The sequence below is a fragment of the Geospiza fortis genome, unplaced genomic scaffold (assembly GCF_000277835.1).
Source record: "Geospiza fortis unplaced genomic scaffold, GeoFor_1.0 scaffold603, whole genome shotgun sequence".
In the NCBI taxonomy this organism is placed as follows: domain Eukaryota; kingdom Metazoa; phylum Chordata; class Aves; order Passeriformes; family Thraupidae; genus Geospiza; species Geospiza fortis.
In genome coordinates, this window is record NW_005054460.1 from 1,282,099 (window position 1) to 1,302,970 (window position 20,872).

General features: G+C 37.5%; 1 protein-coding gene across 1 annotated transcript in view; it reads right to left on the reverse strand.

Moving 5' to 3' along the window:
- The window catches only part of DST (dystonin), a 167,307-nt gene that overhangs the window by 5,175 nt on the left and 141,260 nt on the right, over positions 1–20,872 (reverse strand). Inside the window, 13 exon segments of the mRNA XM_031062760.1 lie at positions 2,003–2,120; positions 5,056–5,073; positions 5,946–6,020; positions 6,182–6,336; positions 7,813–7,975; positions 8,299–8,462; positions 9,271–9,400; positions 10,041–10,229; positions 11,069–11,212; positions 14,500–14,628; positions 15,805–15,999; positions 17,451–17,610; positions 18,574–18,743. Coding sequence (XP_030918620.1) covers positions 2,003–2,120; positions 5,056–5,073; positions 5,946–6,020; positions 6,182–6,336; positions 7,813–7,975; positions 8,299–8,462; positions 9,271–9,400; positions 10,041–10,229; positions 11,069–11,212; positions 14,500–14,628; positions 15,805–15,999; positions 17,451–17,610; positions 18,574–18,743 — 1,810 coding nt within the window.

The following is a 20,872-nucleotide window of genomic DNA, read 5'->3' on the forward strand; positions in this document are numbered from 1 at the left end:
AATGCTCAACGTGCTAAATCATTGTTAATCAATCAACTATTAATACATAGACACAACCTGATGGGCAGTTTTGCTAACTCTACAGCTATTCATAATAAATAATACTTGCTTGGACGTTCTAGAAGAAATTACAGGAAAGCAGCAAATATATTTATTCAAAACTATGAAGTTATGTAGTTTGGCAACATGCAATGATGAACATAAAACCCAAACTATGATGAGGTAATTGGTGGCTAAGCACTCATACACACACATACAAACACACATACAAGAGAATGTTCTGCATGAATAAATGCAAGACATGTTAGCATTTAACTGTGTCAGTGTGAATGGCAATTGTTTTTGAAACACTCTTCAAGCGTGTCAAAAAAATTAGCTTGCAAAGCACCAGCCCATGTAGGAACATGTTAAGCTAAATATGATGGGTGAAGCATATAGCTAAAAGTATACATATATTAAAAAAGCGGGAAGGAAATTAAGAGAGAGAAGAAGAGGAGAAGGAGACAAAGAGAGGGGTTTGCCAACCTATAGTAGGCTGAGTGGTAATTGAAGAGTTTGATTCCGAACGTAACATTTTACTCCCGTGATGATGAACTAGAAAAAATGACACAGGACATGGGTCACATTAAAAGAAAATCGTTAGCAGGAGAAGAAATCAAGTACAGCAGCTGCATATGCAAGAGACTTGGAGCACCAGGCCAAAAGACAGGACTTGAGCAAAAGCTGTCCCTAAGTGTTCTGAGGTGAGCTCTCAAAGGTCCCCTAGGCAGAAAGGAAATGGCATTTGGGCAGACTCGGCTACGGTCCCAAGTGTACTTTGTAGCAGCGGTATTTATCTGCTGACATAAAGAAGTAATACCAGCTAAAGAGATTTTATATGACTGGGTGCAGTACTTTTAAAACTGTTTATGACAACAGTTCTTTGCAATATGATTCATCTGAATACACGAGGAGCACTTGGTGGAAATGCAAATTTGCTAGGTGAAGTGGTTTAGGAAAAGTTTGAACCTGCAACACTGATTTCAACCAGGCAAGGATTAGGTAGCAATGCACAACATCCAGTGATGCTGATTTTACAGAGTATTCTTACAGGTATTCTTTAGAGCCTCTGTGTTGACATCTGCTCAAATATACCCAAGAAAAAGGGTCCTTCTTTTATTCCTTTCTACTTCTATTCCTCAAAAGAGTAGTAGAAAATAAAATGTGCCTCAGAAGATCTGGCTTCCTCGAAGGGTTAACTTGGTTAATTCTGTTGTACCTCAAACATTTTTCTCCGGCCTATTGACGGGTAGAGTGTTACAATTTATTCCTAGGTTGACACTGAAAGATATAATACTTAATAAATATCCAATAATTTATTGGAATTCCTTATTACAGTCCTCAGTATTGCGTCCTGAGAAAACAGCTCATCTGATGCAATGCGCCCTGGAGGGCTCAGTGATAGAGCACTCCCTGCTCCCATGGAGCATAATGTCCTCCAGACCAGAACATTTTCCACTTGCTTTGTGTAAGGCTCAGGGATCTACAAAGTGCTTCTAGGGAAGATGCCAAGGAAAAGACAAGGTTACAAAGGTAGAAAGACTGGGAAGAGTCACTGGCCAGAGGTTTTTGTGGTGGTGGTGTTACTCATCAATTCAATTGCCTTATTTTGACTTATTGTGCTGCTGAGAAGATTTTATTGGACATTTCTGTGTGCTACTTCTGCCAAGTCATACAAGCCACTTACATACCATCAAGTCTATTTGGGCTAAGTTCAGTTCTTCCTTACACCATTATAACACTGAAGGAACTGTGCAGAAGACACCACAGTTTTTCCAGACATACATCAGTGCAACTGAGAGGATCTCAACCATGTGATTTAAAGTTCACAAAAATGTGACATTTAGTGAGATGATGTTTACAACAACTGGCATTTTATACAAGTCCATCTCCATCTTGAGACAATGAATGGTGACTGCATCCAAATAATAAGCTGCAAGTCTTTAACAGTTCTGTTACATACCACGGCAAGGATCATTTTTCACTAAGAACTCATCAAGTGCCATCCAGCCACCTCCAACACGGACCATGACCGTACTTCTTAGGATACGAACAAGGCGCAGTTGTTGAGAGTCACCAAACTGCAATAAAAATCAAACGACAGTCTGAGCTTCTCAGGCATTCAGATGCAGTTCAACACTGATAGGTTAAAAAATCAGATCTTTTAAAAAGTTTATTTTGATATTTAATAATTAGTAAATGCTAAAAAAAAAATAAATTTATTTATGCAGATTATTAAAGCTGTTAAGATTTCAAATCAGATGGCACTGCATTAATCAAAAGAAGATGGCAGGATGGTAAGGAAGAAACTCAGCTTTAATTTTATGCTTGATTCTCAAATGTCTGAGGTCATAAAAGAAGAAAAATTAGTAGTACATTGTTTGATTGGTTACAGTCTGCTTTTGTGCAAATTAATGAAGACCTATTTGCGTTATTTCACTGGTAAAATCTTAAGCAAACACTCTTCTGCAACAGTCTTGATTTTTAATGTTGTCAGCTGAAAGGAAGGCAGCATCACTTCAAACAAGCAGTATATAATCTGGAAATTCAACGTGTTATGAATGTTGCACAGTTCTCTCAATTGATTAATCTATGGGAATATTTTCAGGTATACCACTACAGTGCTGACACTGCTTACCTACAGCAAGGTGCATGTGAGGAAGGGAACATTAAAGAAGCAATGAATGATTAATAACTATACTTATGTTTGTCATTCCTCTGACTACACATCAAGGTTCTTCACAATTCAGAGATAAATTCTTGTATGAGTCCTTTGGGCCAGGCCTAATGCATATTTTGCTCTTGAAACCTGTGTAACAAAACCTGTACGCAGTACCTTCACTCAAATTCAGATCAAAGAAAGCATAACCAAAATGCTGACCTCACAATCTCAAGAAAACTAACCAGAAGAATTCAGTACTTTTAAGCCAGCACTACTAAAATATTTTGATACCAGATCACCAGGCCAAGTGCAGTGCACCCTCACACAAACATGCAGAGCACTCACTAAAACCAATGGGAATTTAGTGGAATGCCCCTCTTTGGGACAATCTCTGACCCTTGGAGAAGGCTGGCCATAATTCAACTGTACCTACTTGCTCCAGTGAGGGGACTGAACAAGCCACACAAAAAATGTGCTCCCTACTTGTTAGATGACTTTAGTTGTTTGGTACTATTCAAGCCAAGAAGAGAGAATAAGTTTAAAGGAATATTACTTTTAGGAACCAAACAAAAGCAAAGCTTGCTTCTTAATTCAATAATAAATTGTATTTGTTATAAGTAAGAACATTTACATGAGCATTATTTCTGAGAGTTTTTTAATAATGCATTCAATATGTGCCAAACAAAGAACCATTTTATATATGTAGATCACAGGTTTTTTTAAAAGGCATCCAAATTAATGCTGTTTATTTTCATTGGCTTGTTCCTACCAAATTTTTTTCCTAGTGATTCTGAAGATAGTATCTTTCTTATTTTCTTTATTTTTTCCCCCATCACAGACTAATTAGTCAGTTAGACCCCATCAGGCAACTACACCAAGGGTCAAGTGTGCTTTGGAAACTGCCCAGCTAGAAATTAATTCAGAAAGTGGGGCTGGAAAGTAACATGGTAATACAATAGTACCTATCACTGCATTTCTTCTTATGGTAACTCGGTTGATTTCCTTCCTAAAATAGCCTGGTACAGCTTTCTTTAAACAGTATTTAACATTATTTCAAATAACCAGAGGTAAAAACATAAAGGAGTTTAAGATACAAAAAGGCCTGTTCTTGACAATAGCCTGTAGGTGCCGTTCTACAGCAGTAAGAGTTTCTCAAGAAATGCTCTATGTTCCCCAGATCTGAGAGTACAGATGATAGATAAAAGGATTAACATAATTTCAAACAGTTCTTTCAAAAAGAGACTTGTTCTATACATGGAAAATATTTTAAATTATTGCTTAGATATATTGCTTGAGGCATGTGGCAAGGTTATCCACTGCTCTATGCTTTCTTCTATACTTCAACAGGCTCTGCTAGTAAACAAGAGTGCACCCACGTTTTCAATATCTTGTGATTTAAAATGGCTATTGCTGTTAACTCTAGCGCATCCAGAATGGATTACATCCATTATTGCCTTTTTAAAAGCATAAGACTAACCTGATACCTGGTTTGCATAGGATGTTTCCATTCTTACTGGGCAGGTGTGATTTAGCACTACAGGAAGCTGTGTATCAGTGTGCAGCACAGGAGTAAGCACTGGGCAGCATCTCCTCCTGAGGGAAGACTCACCAGTGACCCAGCTGACGCAAAGTATTCTTAAACACAGCTCCAGCACATTATAGACTTGCCATAGCTCCTTGAAAACACTTTGGGAGAGGGATTAGTCTACAGGGGAACAGCAACTTTATTTTGCCTATATCCAAAATATGTATTTGAAGATTCACTGTGTTGGGAAGTAAAATAATAACTATCAGCTAGGTTCTTAATCAGTCTGCTTGATTGCTTAGAGACTGTACCTTTTTTTTGCAGAGATGAAAGTATTTTTTGTGCAATTTGCAATAAATAAGTGATAAGACACTGGGATCTGTTTGCCATGATTAGCCTTTAATCAAATAGCCTAAAAATAACATTACGGAATTTTGAAGAATTTGAGTATAAAACTGATTAGATAATTGTGATCTCTACAATTGCAGTTTAAATTCTCACGATTTTTCGCTATGGGAATTGCTGCTGACCATTATCTGGTTCCTTTAAAAGTAATCTCCTTAATGAGGAAAATGAACAAAGAAAGCAGGTGAGGGATTGTAGAGGAGGGATCCTGAGACAAGGAATGCTCCATAGCATTTAAAGAAATACCACAGCTGACCAGCAATGAATTAGCTGAAAATTAAAGGATGGCAAGAAGGCTGACCATTGCAAGCTTAAATCACTATGTGTTAGGGAAAAAAAAAAGAGAGAGAGAGAGAATAACAAAAAAAACCAAACCAAAAAACCCCCCAAAAAAAACTTCATAACACATTCCACTGGTTTATACCTGATTTCCCAGGAAGAACTGATAAGAAATGAAAAATGGAAGAAAGACACGATTAGTTTACAGGAAATTCTCTACATGACCTAGAACACATGCACACTAACACATTAGACATACTAAAAAAAGTATCTACTTGAGAGATGAGCAGGTAGCTAGCCATCCAGAGACTGAATATTGGAAAATATTCAAGGCTTTCGGTTCCTTCCCATTGCTGTTTCTGTGGTCTTTTAAAATCTACAAGTACTTATTAATCTCTCTTAGCCAAATATTGCATATTTTACCTCAAATTTTTCTGGTTATTGAATCCAAGGGTAGCAGATCTTTCTCTACTGTGTGATGTTTATTTTTCTGTGATCTAAAATAATTCTGCAGATATCTAACACTTTGCTTATATTCAGAAGTATGCGTGTTCCAATAAAATGATAAAAGAGTGTAAAAATGGTTGAATACACTTTGGTAAAAGATTTTTGAAGTACAACACAATACCACAAGAAAATATCAGTCACTGTTTTTATGGAACTCATAGAAAAACAGCTACAGTTTAAACACTTAAGGTATCTAGGCAGAAAGACCAGCTTTTGAGGATATATTGTACATATGTATTCATGTGCACATGCGTATGCATGTGTACAGATGTGTCCTGTTAGCTCTTAAAAATTCCTATGACTGAAAACAGCTTCAGTAGTTTGAGTGAAAATAAATACAAGTATCAGCAGTTTTCCATATTTTTAGAACATATCTATATGTTCTAACAAGAAAAAAACATTTAGACAATCTCAAAGAAAATGTGTAATTGTCATTCAAGATTCTTGTGAATTCATATAGCCTAATTCCTTGTGTAAACCATGTCATATGAAGAAAGCTGAAAGAACTGAGATCCTTAAAAGACTTACCCTGTACTTGTTATCCCCAATCTGTTCCACTTGAAACCGTTTCGCACATTTACATTTTGCTACCTGCCTCGTAACCTGCAAAAAAACCACAACAGGATCATTACTTTAAATATCACAACTACAAAGATTTGTGTACCTAGTAAGCTTCAAATTAAATAGGAGTGAAAATAAAGTGAATTATCATAGAATACGATCCCAGTAGAAGAGAATGCAACCTAAGAAAGCAGAGAATGTACCTCATCTTCAATTTTGTCAGCATCTGTGAGAGGCTTGTATGCATCCTTGTTCGGATGAAGAGCTGCTACAAATTCATAATAGTCAATATATCCATCACCATCTCTATCAAAAATGTCTGCAACAGCACTCATTTCAAGTCGGCTTGTAGGGAACTCTGCAGGACAAAGACAGCAACACAAATTTTTTTGCTTTTCAATCCCATTACAATGAGAAGCTTTATCACAAATATTAGAAGGTGATTAGGCATTTGGTGACAAATAGTGCTTATCAAAAAAATAAGGACATTCAAACAAGTGAAGGAATATTTCTGAAAAAAACTCAATCTGAATCTTCACTGTTACCCAGATATTGGATAAAAATGAGTACCATAGTGTGGCTTAAAGACAAAAGCAAGAGCACAGATTAAACTGTAAAATATATGGGGGGTGGGGGGGTGTTAACAATTTGACCTCCGAAGTGCATAAAATACCAGAAATTAGCAAGACAAACAGTTAGTGAGGAAAGGTCAAGCAAGCATTTCAGTGCTGATTAAATCTGGAATGTGAAGCCTTCTCAGTGCAGATCCATGCATGGTGTTTCATGAAGTCCTTCTTTAGATGAAGTTCACAGCAGAGATTCTCAATGAAATGGTCAAAGAAAATTTCAAGGTGATGAACCAGGTTATATCAGGAGTGTTTAGTGGCCATAATAAATTGATACCAACTGAGTTAAAAGAGTAAGCTATTTAACCTCTTGGTGGTATTAGGTTTTTTTCATCAATTTTTATTAATTCAAGCAAAACAGCAAAATTCACATATAGTGATCCTTTACTGCATTTCCTAAAGCAGGGGGAAAATATACAGAGTACAATATTTTCCTACTGAGTAACACTAAAATGAAATGCTAGAAGTGGCCCAATTCTGAATAATTACTGTTCAAAGCAAAAGGGTTCATGATCTGAAGATTATTTTAATCTGAGGATTATTTTAAGTATTAGGTCCTTATCTGTTATGAGTCAGTTCCTAGAAGGAAATATCATCACATATACAATGTGGAAGACTTACATTACCACCATAACTAAGGAATACCAACCCACCAGGAAAGCTAGGAAAATTCCTTTCTAGTTTGATTGCTTGGCATTTTAAGCCTTACTGTATAGGTATATTAATATTGTCATGGCTCATGGAAACACTAGTTTCAAAAATTACACAGTTTCCTTCTATAATTGAAACTATTCTATGTAAGTTCTTTAATAAAAATCATATGATCCTATGAACTGATTTTGAAAATCATCTATAAGTTACATAAGGTACTTTTTACTATTATGAGTAATCAATCAAAAAGTAATTGTTGAAGTAGCTAGTGTACTATAGGAATGACAATCTGAGTTCAATAAACCAGCAAACTACTCATTAGACAATAATATAAATTATATTTGTAACCTGATTCACAATGCAAAAAACTAGAAAGAGTTTCTAGAATCTAGAAATATTTTCAAGTAAAATAATTACAAAGTAATAATAATTAATAAATTCAAAAGGAAATCTGTGGCCTTCTAACACAATAAAATGCATAGGTCACACTATCTAGACAATAAGATTTCATGAGATGCTTGTTCCAAGTTCAACATCACATTAATTTTAAAACTTACTTGAAGAAAGAATTCCATCAATGAATTCCTGTCTTGTAATCTTTCCATCCTGATCTTTATCAATCCTCCTAAAGAAGTCCATCACTCGAGACTTCTTATGGTTCATCCACCGCATGTATTTTTTCCTCCAAATATCAAAATCAAAGTTGGCAAATTCTCTCAGCTTAATAAAAAACAGAAAGAACTTTATTCAGCTGAAATCCATCAATCTAGAACATCAATGAGATAGATACCATCTGTGTTTTGTTGAATAATTGATTTTTTGAGGACCTACGCAAGCATTTTAAATATCTCAGCTCTCCTCGCTTAAAATGATGATGACAGCTTTTAAAGCACATTAAAGCACCTGTACCAAAGTGTTTTCAGTTAGCTTTGTCATACAATATAATACAGCAAATATGGGAGTTATTCTCAATATTGGAATTTAATCCCAGGTAAAGAAAATTATGCGAAAAGTATGTATGGTCTGTACAGTGCTTTTCTGACCTCTTCAAGTCTGTCCAAAGCATCATTAAGTTTTCTCCTTCTTTCCAATGCCAGAAGCCAAACTTGTTGCCATTTGCTGACTAAAAGGTTTACCCGTGGATTCTTGGTTTCAATTTGTGCCTGGGCTGCTGAGGGATAAATGCCTGGTGTTGGGGAACGCTTTCCTGTTAAAACACGACAAAAGACATAGGGCTCACCCAGTTCAAACAAAACAAATGTTAACATGAAATGCACTTGATCTTCCTAAAATTATTCCTTCCTGTCCCAAATAGGGAGGGCATACCCCAAGTTGATTCCATAAAGTGGGATTTTTCTTCCTTTTTTTACCATTGCTGGGGAACAACCCAGTGGTGTTTACAGCCTCTTTTATCTAGCCAGAAGCAGCTAGTGAGGGCTCCACTAGTCAAGCTGCACTATTTAAATTAAATCTTCATAAATCTCTCAGAGTTGCAAAGTAAACAACCTCATTTTAGAAGCAGGTTCCATGTATGGGCAAGTATAAAATACAATGGGTAAATATATCTAAAAATACAAAAAGTAATTTCCTCACTTGATGATTCACTTTCCATTCAACATCACTGAATACACTTCTAACTGGATTAATATAATTTTATAGACAGTAAGAGCACAATTTTGTCTCTATATCTCTCTGTGAAGTTGTCTGCACTTTCAGATAATGGAAGATTTGCAAAGACTCAGCATGTACTTGCTGTTGGAAGTTTAAAGGCACAGGAAAGACTGCACACTTTAAAAATATTCATAAAGATTAGGACAAAATGTAAAAATACGTGTCTGGTCTGAGAAATTTCCTCACATTTTATAAAAATGAGAGATAAATAGAAAAGTCAGCCAAGAGAACTTTACCCCCTTTCACCAGAAGTTAATCAAACCTATTGGATTATTAGCAATCTGTAAACTTTACAGATAGAGCAATGGTACGTGCGACACACCCCAAAATACACTGTTACTTACTTCCTGCTCTCCCCTTATCAAGGACAGGAATATGAGATTGTACTGGAGAGGGTTCAAGCGCTTTCCTTTTATAGGTCTTTGTAACTTTATCCACATCAGGCTGCTTTCTGGTCATTTCTTCCATGAATGTCTGCAATCAGATAGAGGGGATCTTAATTAACAATACACAAAAGTAACCAGAGGAATGAAAAACATACACAACAGCAAAACACCAAAGTTAAAAAGAAACCCACAGAAAGACACTTATAATGCCAGCCTCACAATATAGACACAGATAAATGTTTTGTAGATAATAAAAATCAGCCGTATAAGCTTTTAGGATCACTATGGCCTGGCTGTTAAAAGAAGGCTAAATCTAAAACCAATCTATCAAACTTCTTTATTAACTGTATGTGGTGAGGTGATCCAGAACAGAATCTTGCCTCCAAGATCCTGCTGTTCAGACTGCAGTTCACAGAAGGGAGACAGCTCTGGTGTTTAAGCTGAGGTAAATCTATGAGTATTCACTACACCAGCAGCTCCCTCTGGCACTTCATAAACCTGTTTTTGATATTTAATCAGTAAAATCAGTAAAGCCACACTGCAGCACTGGATCTAAGGCGGCAGCACTATCATACATTTCATGTGGGTTTTCATTTATTCCTAATATTATCCTTGCTTGTATTCAGTTATTATAAGAAACAAAAGCAAAGGAGATTGGCACTTGATCACACAGTGTAGCTGAGATATGAACCCCGTGTGAGTGACACATGTCACTCACTGATCCTTACCTGATGTTCAGCTATAAGTGCTTTAACCTCCTCAATCTCCTGGGGGATGACCTCTTTGTCTTTTTCAGTCAGTGTAGTCTCTGCCCACTGCAACCAGGACAGCAAGGCTTCCAGCAGCTCCTGGTTAGCAATGAGTCCAGCCAGAGCTCCTGCCAGTCTCTGTTGATGTTGTTTAGCCCATGCTAAGACCTTGACAAAGGAACCCAACACATGAGTATGTGCACATCTGAAACTCTTCATTATGTTTTTAAAATTGCTCTGCTAACTGTGAACCCAGAGCTACTTCTTAGGCCTACTGATGTTTGCATATCAAAGGTGTTAAATGTAGTGGCTGATCACTAACAGTAGCTAGGTAACTAGAATTCCTAGTCCAACACATTTCTTCCACAGATATTCAGGATTAGGTGCTGCTAAACACAGTAACTAGCACATTCAGGCAACATATTAAGAACTTTAACTATATGTGTGAGTTAATGAACCACACATGATTTGGTGTCAGTTTTCCTGCTGGGCACTCCTGAAGCCACACTTTGCTATCACCAGTATTTTGTTTTTCTTTAAGCTTAATATAAACCAGAAAATATTATCTTAACAGCTAAGGGTACAATCTACCTGTAGCCACTTAAATCATTTAGATATCTTCTAGATTAAGAATATTTTGGACTGAAATCTTTTCTAATATAATCAGAAAATCCTTAACATTTGCCCTTGTATTTTCTTTCCTTTGTAACTTTTCAATTTCCTCCTAGAAACTATTGGTTTTCCTCACTTGGGAAGTGTCAGACAGTATTTCCTTTAATACATACAAACAAAGGAGCTTGACCATCTGCTTTAGCTCTTAAAGCCCTGTAAGTTTTGAAAGAAAGCCTAGGGAAGCACAGTATTCACATCCATCACCATGGGTATTTTAAATGTTTAGTTCTCAACAGCTGGATCATTTCCTCACAGTGTAACTACCATGTTAGTTGTCAGCTGTGTTCTAATCAAAGATGGACTGCTGCAACGAAGATGGTTCAACATATACTGACCTCTTCAAACCTGGCTCTGATGATTGTTATCCAGTGCTTAATGGTGGTGATGGAGTCTGGGTGGCAGATAGCCAGAATAGCTTCTCCCATACCTGTTGCTTTATTCAGTTCTGCCTTTTTCTCTTCCAGTTTCTTCATAAATTCCTAAAACAGAGGTAATAATTTTAATTAGATGCTGACAAAATTTGCAAGAGAAATCTGAGTGCATAATCTGGAAGGTCATGAGTCTCTTGACTGCTCAAGCAGACTGAGATTGCAAGAGGAAAGTTTCACTTGTATGAGAAAAGCTTAAACTGTTGAAAAAGCTTATTCCACATAAAGTACTAAACAAAGCTCTAAAACCTTATCCCAGCTTGCTGCTCCTTAAAAGCCCACCACAATCTAAATCCTTGGAAGATGCATGCCCTTAATAAAAAAACAAAGGAAAATCACAGCATTTAGAAGTGCTGTAAACCAGCTATATGATGGTTAGAATCACTACTGGCAACATTTCAATAACTTGGTTTGTCAGTCACAGTAATTCTTCATAATAACTATCAAGCTCCTTCCACAGGCTGGAAATGTCCAGCAATTGCATGTTCAGACAAGATGACAAGAGTTCAGGAGCAGCTCTACTAAAGACAAATGTGACAACTCAGCAGCTGAGGGGGAGAGACACAGCATGTGGAAAAAATCTCGTAAAAGCAGAAGGATGTTTACAGCCTTAGGCATCCAAGATCATAGTTATTGGTATTCCAATGATAGCAGGACCAGAAATGGATGTGGTGGGGGAGAAACAACAATAAGAAAAAGCAACTGAAAGGAGGCTCCTTTCTAGAGCTTGCATTTCTTTCTTTTTTTTTTTCTTTTCCTCTTTCGCTTTTATTTTTGTTTAACATTGCTACTACAATGTTGTTTTACTTTTTGCCTAAATGTTATGCAAGTCTGTTTGTCTTTATGAGTATCCTTAACTAGAACTGCTATTATCTCTTAGTGCCTAGTGGAATTTTTTTTTACACTTTAACATTTTTAATTAGGCTACAAATGGAAACACGTCTCTGAAAGCTTAACTCTTCCTCTCTCCAGCCATAACACCATTTATTTTGGATTAATGATGAAGTTAAAGATGAGCCAAGTCAGGTCCTAGACAATTCAAAATCACCAAAACATTGTACAAATAGGTTCTTCAACAACTCATAATGACATTATCCTGTGCCTTTACAAAGTAAGTATGAAGTTATTATGAAATAAAATGTAAAATATAATCTCTTCTACCTTGTTCTAGAAGCTTGGAATATGTAGGCTCGATATTTAAATATATTTGTTGCTAATTGATTTTGATTTAAGCTTTAATTATTGCCAGAGTTTAAGACCGAAATCATAATAGCAAACCTCCTCTCACAAAAACACATGCATCCTTACAATATTTCAGTTCAACCTGCTTTTGGAAAAGTTGAATTGGATTATAATGAGAGATTACCAAAACAAGCCAGAGGCAGGTGGAAAATGGGCAAAAAACCCCATTGTGTTCCCCTGCTCAGCTGTACTAGAGTATTTCAAGAACTAAATCTATGACACACAAGTCACAGTGTATTAAACTCTCCCCAATTTTATTGAACTCTGTGGCAAACCAGTGACACACACATTTACAAAAGAGGAAATGGGAGGCTTTTCATTGAGCAATGCAGTGCATTAACCCACTACAGCTCTCAGTACCATTTGGATAAAATACTGTCCTGAAGAAAACATTTCTACATGTAGTTCAATAAAAATGCAATAAAACTATTTTACAAAAATCACAGTGAAAAAAGGATGATACATTTCATACTTATGTAATAATTTCAGTCATACATTTTTGTTACAGTATGCAGCATTATAATGCATACGTGGTATTTGAAATAATATATGTTTTCTTCCCTTATTTTCTTTTTGTTTTCTTGAAAGCTAATGCTATAAACTTAAAAGGAGAGATGACCTATTGAGAAAGATTGTGTGAGGGGCAAAACTGTAGTACCATAATCTTTCTTAGTTTGGAAATTTCTCTTTCTATTGTTTGCCCTTTAAGAGGAAAATGTTGGGAAAATACCTTCTAAAGCCTACTAAAAAACTTTAAGTATAGTATGGTCACATGTAACACCAAGATTGGTTGTGTTGTGCTAGCTGTCATCCTTCCCAGCTGGGAAGGGTTTCTCAGAGACAAACTTTGCCTGGAGGTTCCAAGTTATGCTTCAGCTTTGGCAGCACAAATTTTAAAATTAGTGCAGAAATATTTCGCTAATCCATCTACAGTGTGAAGGAAGACAATTAAAATTCTATTTTCTAATTACTTCAGTGGACCTAAGATTTCACTCAGTTCTCTTCTCTGTGGTCAGAAGATTAAAAAATCAAATAAAAGGGAACTGGTGAAGCACATGTGGAGGAAAAGCAGCTAAAAGACATTTCATTGAACAGAGACATTAAGTTGCTGCTGCCAACATTAGTCAACACACCGTGAGGTTGCTACATCAGCACACATTGATGTATACACACATTTGATGTATACATATAATTGCCAGTTTATGACTGGCACTCAGTTTCCAGGGCCCTAAACTAAAACTGAAAACTTTTTCAAAACATTGAATTTTAAGTACATTGGAAATCCCTCAGTTAAGAACCATATAATAGTCCTATCTTGCATGTAGTCCTCATAATAATATTGGCAAACTCAATTTAAACAGAATGCTTTTCCAACCTCCATTTCATAAATTTTGCTTTAACTTTCTTCAGAGCAATGATGAACATATCCAGGACTTATAACTTGTTCTATAATGCTGTGGGCACTACAGCCTTGGTACTATTTTGAGTAGGCTGCCCTGAGCATGTTTGTAGTCTCCTGTTTGGAGAGTGAAAATTTGACCTCTACGCTACTTACTTAGCCAATTTCCCATTTCATTACTGCAAAGTTAGTTTGATGGCCTATAATTCACTACCTGCAGTACTTATGCCACTGCAGTATTACAGCGGCCAATGCATATGAAGTATGGCAGCACACTGTTTCACCATGACAAGAAGTTCATGGATGATAACATAATTCTGCTGACATTTACAAATGACCTTGCAAGAAAAGTCTATTTAGGTCGATGGTGCTAAGGAGACAGATACACTTTTGCTACTGTAGCAGTCCGTGTGGCAATTACAGGCATGGTATGCTCCACAGAGGGGCTTGCATCTGTCTCTAAATCTTTATAGCAACTTCCTAAAGGCCCCCTTTTTTTTTTTAAATAAATCAAGACGACTCAAACAACAGCCCAACACCAGTCTGGACATCCAACTCCTAACTACATTAAATTTCTAGCTTCTCAACAGAAAGAATTGCTCCAACACTGGATGCTGGATAGATCTGGGACAGACTTTATTTTACCACCTATGAGAGCCATTAGAATGAAGAGGATCCTCTGCGTGTTCGTGCTCACCCTGTGCTGCTCTATCAGCGTTCGCAAGGCCTCTTCATCATCGGGGAGGATGCCGTGGAAACGAAGAGCCTGCTCTGCCTCTGCCAGCCACTCCAAAAGGACATGCACAACTGAGTGGAATTCTTCTGCCTGTTAAGATACAAGAAGTCATGGTCACTCATGAGATGACCTGACAGACACGCTGCAGCTTACACAGGGAGATTGAGCCCACATTTGCAATCATTAATCATCCAGCAGTACCGGCACATTATCTTTCCATTAAAAAGTCAATAATATACAGCACTACATTTTCATAGCTGCAAAAACAGCTCATGCTTCCCAAAAAATTATAGGAAGCCTAAAAGCCTGTTCATGCTTTTAGCCATCTGATTTATATTGTATTTGCAGCTCGGTTGAGAATGTCATGACATTCTTTACACTGACAAATTACACAGGAGGTGCTTTCAGAGACCAGCTGGAGAGAGGAGAACTATTTTCTGCACAGCCTAAAGCACCAGTAAAGCAAAATGAATTGACAGCCTGTTGGAGAGTGACTCTTGTGTCTAGAGAAAACAAGAAAGATTCACCTTTGGGTACAGCCATATTCAGACACAATTAGTGCTTGAGGTAAGTTCAGGATTGTGTCTGCTGAGCAAAGCAGAGCAGGAATATTGTACATAAGGATACATTGCTACTGCAGGAGCCCCATTCTAGCATCAATCCAAGCTAGTGTATCTTCAGAGAGCTGAAAATCCATGTTATCTCAGGTTTGGAAACACTACAGATACACCTATTTTTTGGTTTTGCTACCAGATAATGCTGATATACATAGACTGTTCTAGGTCATGACTGTACTCAGCACAACTCTTTTTTTTTTCTGAAGTATCTCACTGTGCATTTTAATTGTGCCAATGTAAAGAATTTTTCAATACACAAATCTACTTCTTTCCAATAAGGCACAAAAAGCATATATATGATTGCAACCTCCTGCTTCTTGTGAATGGGGCATAGTTCCTTATCAGCCTTCATATTTGACTGTAACTTCAGTGATTTCCTTAGATGGTAAGGTCTTCCAAACATTTGTTTTGCATTTGTGGCAGAGACTAATAATAACAGGAATAATAAATGCTAAGAGGCACTATTTATGTGCTGTGGTAAAAGGATAAACAAGATAAGCAATGCATTAGCACGTAAATAAGTATTTTCAAATGAAATTAGAGGGAATGACATCAAGTGAAAATGAAATTAAATTTTTGGCAACTAAACTGCAAGGTATTTTTCACTCCTTCTCATACAGTACGTGTAGCAACATTATTATTCCTCTACCTGCCGAAGGGCCTGTTCCAGTCGTGTCTGCTTGGATACTGAGAGGGCACAAACTGTCTCCCAGCGAGTGCTCAGCTCCTGCATTTGCACTTTGACCCAGGAAGAGTCATCACGACTGCCTTCTATCAGCTCCCTTGCAGAGCGCTTCAGAGCCTGGACACTGCTTGTTCTTTTTCCCAGCTCTTTCTGGAAAACCTAGACACCATCAAATATATTTGAAATGTTCAGCTCATTAAGAATACTTATGTAAAAACAAGAAAAAACTACTGGTTATGAAAAGAAATGAAAATACAGATTTATTTTTGTCAAAAGTAACTCTGTTTAAGTGATGCAAAACACCTAAGTTCTATTTATTAGATTCTGTAGGAAGATATTAACAGTCTCTTCTAACATAATAAAAGTGGAATATAGTAGGAAAATGTCAGGCAGATCCCAAGAATCCATTCTGGTGCAATGCATGGGAAATCTAGTCTCCTTACCACTGCTGGCTTCCTATTCTTTATCAAAGAAATTGATCTGACACGGATTAACACATAAGATTGCTGTGGCAGGAAAAGATCAGATAAAAAGCTAACAATCAAGGAGAGGGTTTAAAATCATCCAAACAGAAATAAATCCCCACCTGGGGGTCTAACTAAGGTTGTGGATCTTGCTGCTTATTCATATATTTGTGTGGGAGTATGTTCACTACAGCAGTAAATTGAACAAGCTCCAGTTACTTAAAAGAAGCTCTTAAAACAAGATAATTACAGTGTGCCGTGCCACTGACTGCAACCTATTTGTGATGGACAGAGGGATTCCAGAAGCAACTGAAGCACTGTGCAGGCTAATTTTTATAGACAACGTTGTGCAGGCTAATTTTACAGACAATGTTTCCAAACACTTTTTTTCTTTTTTTTTGAGGCCCAAAATCTCCTCCTCAGTGGGGATGAGATACTGAAAGTCACAGGTGGAGGAACAGAGAGACCTTCACCTCCTAATCTTCCCAGGCTGCAGGGCTCTGCCTATGTGTCACCTTTTCAACACAAGTAACTTCAGCAGCCATTTCTTCTGACATACTGAACTGCAAAACTGGGATTCAGAGGCAGAGTCCAATATCTCCTACTTGTTCCCACATCCAAAACCACTTCAGTAACATAATACTGCAGGTTTCCAACACAGGCTCCCTGGGCCATGGTCTAGTTGAAATCTGTGCATAACTTTAGCACTGCAATTACTTTCCTCAATAAATATACAGCAGCCTCACAGGTCTGAAAGGCTGCTGTAGTCATGATAAGTGCACGGGACATTTAGTTAGCAGATGGACTAAAAAAGAGTTGTCTGCCCCAGAGTTTTCCAGTAAAATAATTTTTGCCATCTCTTGCCCCATGACATACATTTGCAAATACATATTTGTGATTTATGACATGATATTAATAAATACACGGGGTAGCACAATAAAATAGAATATCTTAGTGCTAACTGGTATTAATGAGTCACTAAGAGTTGTCCTCTTTCATGTTTTATAACATTTTCTATTTGACTACATTTGTGTTACAAAAGTATTTCATATTTCTAAAAATTAAATAATAGTGAAAGATAAAGATATTATTAAAATGCTACTTATGAGCAGTCCAGTAATTAAAAAAAAGTATTTTTGGAACTACCTTATGATTGTCAATCAAGTTCATTACTAAATCGATGTCTCCATGTACTGGTTGGTCTTCTGCTAGTTGAGGTTCAATTTTATATAACCAGTCAATGAGAGCTTGCAGAGCATCAGTAAACTGTCCTGAAAATAGCAGGGCTTCCTCCAGTTTATTTTGTCTGAGAGGGGAAAAAAAGCCAAACAATCACACACAGGTAAAATAATCATTTACACACTTCAGGAAAATATTTTCAGCATAAAATAATAGAATCATGGAAGTGTTAGGGTTGGAAAAGACTGGTAAGATCACTGAGTCCAACCACCATCCCAGCACCACTACATCATGTCCCCAAGTGCTATATCCATGTGCCTTTTGAACACTTCCAGGGATGGTGACTCAACTACTTCCTTGGGCATTCTGTTTCAATGCTCAACAACCCTTTCAGAGAAGAAATTTTTCCTAAAATCCAACCTAAACGTCTATTGGTGCAATCTGAGGCAGTTTCCTCTCATGCTGTCATTTGTTGCCTGGGAGAAGAGACCAATCTCACTTGGCTACAGCCTCCTTTCAGGCACTTCTAGAGAGCAATAAAGGATCCCCTGAGCCTCCTTTTTTCCAGGCTAAACACCCCCAGCTCCCTAAGCCACTCCTCATCAGACTTGTGCTCCAGACCCTTCACCAGCTCCACTGCCCTTCCCTGGACTCACTCCAGCCCCTCAATGTCTTTCTCACAGTGAGGGGCCCAGAACTGGACCCAGCACTGGAGGTGTGGCCCCAGCAGTGCTGAGTACAGGGGGACAATCCCTGCCCTGCTCCTGCTGGTCACACTATTGCTGATACAGGCCAGGATGTATGAGCCTTCCTGGCCACCTGGGCACACACTGACTCATGATCAGCTGGTGTTGACCAGTACCTCCAGAGAACTTCAAATCAAGTTTCCCCTTTTAAAGGGTTCTTTCTTCCACTTCCTCCCCTGCTCTTCTACAATACCATGAGCAAAGTATGCATTTGCAGTATTTTACCGCTTTGGCATTTTTAATTATCAAACAAGCTAGCCACTCTGGTTCTACTTTTACACAACAAATTCCAAAAATAGAAGCCTTTTTCTTATTTGATGAATAATTAGTTGAGTTTCATTTACCTTTCCACTGACTTTCCACAAATTGTATCCCATTTATCTCTTAGTTCGCTCAGCATGTCATCAAGTTTCAAATTGTCATCAGCCAAGGTGGTTTTCTCTTTCAAGGAACGTCCAGTCCTATTCGTGGTATCATACACAGAATGTTTGGCACCAAGAGATTTCTGGAATTCCTATATATATGGGAAAAAAGAAAATATCCATATATCATTAATTGCTTACAGGCCACAGTTAATTAGTTTTTGACATACTATTTGCAGCATAAATTGTAAATGTTGCTGCAAGAATAATTTAAACTTACTGCAAAATTTCCATGCTAGTGCCACAGTGCACTTGGGGCTTGGCACTATGAGACCCCTGCTTTTTGTCCTTCTCTGGAAATGTAGCTCTCTGCTTACTGGAACAACTTTGGGAAAATCCCTCCTTCAGTGAGGAAAATGACTCCTGTCCTACCATAATATTCCCAAATTTCAGCTTAGTAGTCAGAAGGATGTGAAAGAACTGCTACTTTGGGAACCATTAACTGAGCATTCTTTGCACTACATTCTTACAAACTCAGATTTCAAGCCACTTGTAGAGCTCCCCAAGAGCTACAAAGGTTATTCTGGTTTAGCTCAACATGGGCAAGCTGGGAAACCTCTGAGCAGAAGCAGCAGTCAGGAAACACCCAAATAACTCAATCTGTGCTAGAAGTAAAAATCACAAGCAGGCTCCTGTGCCCCAGAACTTTGGACAATGACAGTGACAGAGTGTGCCTGCCAGCTCTGCCAGCTCCTTTTGCACAGATCCTCTGGAAGCTTTTCACAGGCACAGCAGAGCACAGGAAACCCAGCTCATCTGCTACCACACAGGAATTAACTGACTGACAGAGTAAATAATTAAATAAAGGAACATGGGCAAAAGATAGCACCAGCCCAACAAGGCAGCTTTTAAACTGCAGCAATGCTTAAAATGTTTTATTTCACACCTACATGAAGTTCTAGCAGGGAATCAGTTCGAAAAAAATAAACCCCAAGTTTGATTTAGAAAACCCTTACATACAGCATTCAAATATTTTTGGGTTTTTTTGTTACCAAAGAAGCAACATTTGTTTTGTAATTTAGCACTTCCTTAGTATTCTTTCCTTTTCCTCATATAAAACAAGAAAACAAACTTTAAGAAAAAACATGATTTCCAAGCTAGGACAACAGTAAAAATAACTACAATTTTCAAAATATCCAGTTTTTTATAACAGTTCCTTCAATACAAACAGCATGTCTGTGCTTCTTTTCTTTGATGGGTTTTGTTAACTACACAATGTTACTAGGTGTTTACACAATTAAATTGCTGCCACAGAAAGATCATACAGAAAAACAGATTTTAAAGATGGCAAAGGGTTGCAGTTATTCATTCCCTGAGACGAAACCGTATCTACTTTCATTTGACTTCAGGTATAACTGAGAGGAGATTTTGGTTTAAGCTGCCAGGAACAGATAGGTAAGTTAATTACTGAGATTTTTGTTCAGCTAGATACCTTCCTTCTAAGGAAGATGGGCACATACAGATAAAATTAGCCAGAATCATATAAATGTTCTGTAAGAACACTCAGCATTAGCACAGGAATGGATTGGGTGACCTAGTGTGGGTTTTTCCATTCCTGACTCCTAAAAATGAGAAAAAAATTCCAATAAACAGACCATGAATAACCCCCAAAAGTCCCTGGCAACATGCTAGATATGAGTGAGAGAGAAAACATATTATCTTGGCTTTTCTTTTTCAGGGACTTTTTTTTGGCAGTAACGACTGGCAGAGAATGAGTCCAAATTATTGCTTACAGCACACATTCAGATGGGATAGCAAAATCCTTAACTAAATGGAGCAAGGAAACCTTCAAGGCTGGACAGAAAAGACAAAGACAGACACAGAGTATATGTGGGAGTGGAAGGAAAAGACTCAAAATACAAGGAAGGACGTTGCAGTGTTGGGAGGTTTGACAACTCATTAAAAAACAATTGAGTTGATTTCTTGAGAGGGTGGTGTTTGAAGTTTAAAGTCACAAAGTTCACCACACTCCCTGTCTCTCACACATTCATCTTTTTTCTCCAGATCACCAGTTTCAACCCTTATGTGCCTGTACCAGTTTCATCCCATTCCTTAATGAGATTCAAGCAACTCGAGCTGTAATGGTCTGCAGGCTTTTTACATGAAAGAAGGTGAAGAAAATATATCAGTGACAGAAGTGATGAGTCTGCCAGGCCATTTGAGGAAGCTTGGTCTCATAAAACATACTACTGTAGGTATAAAGCACAAGTTTTTCAGGTTT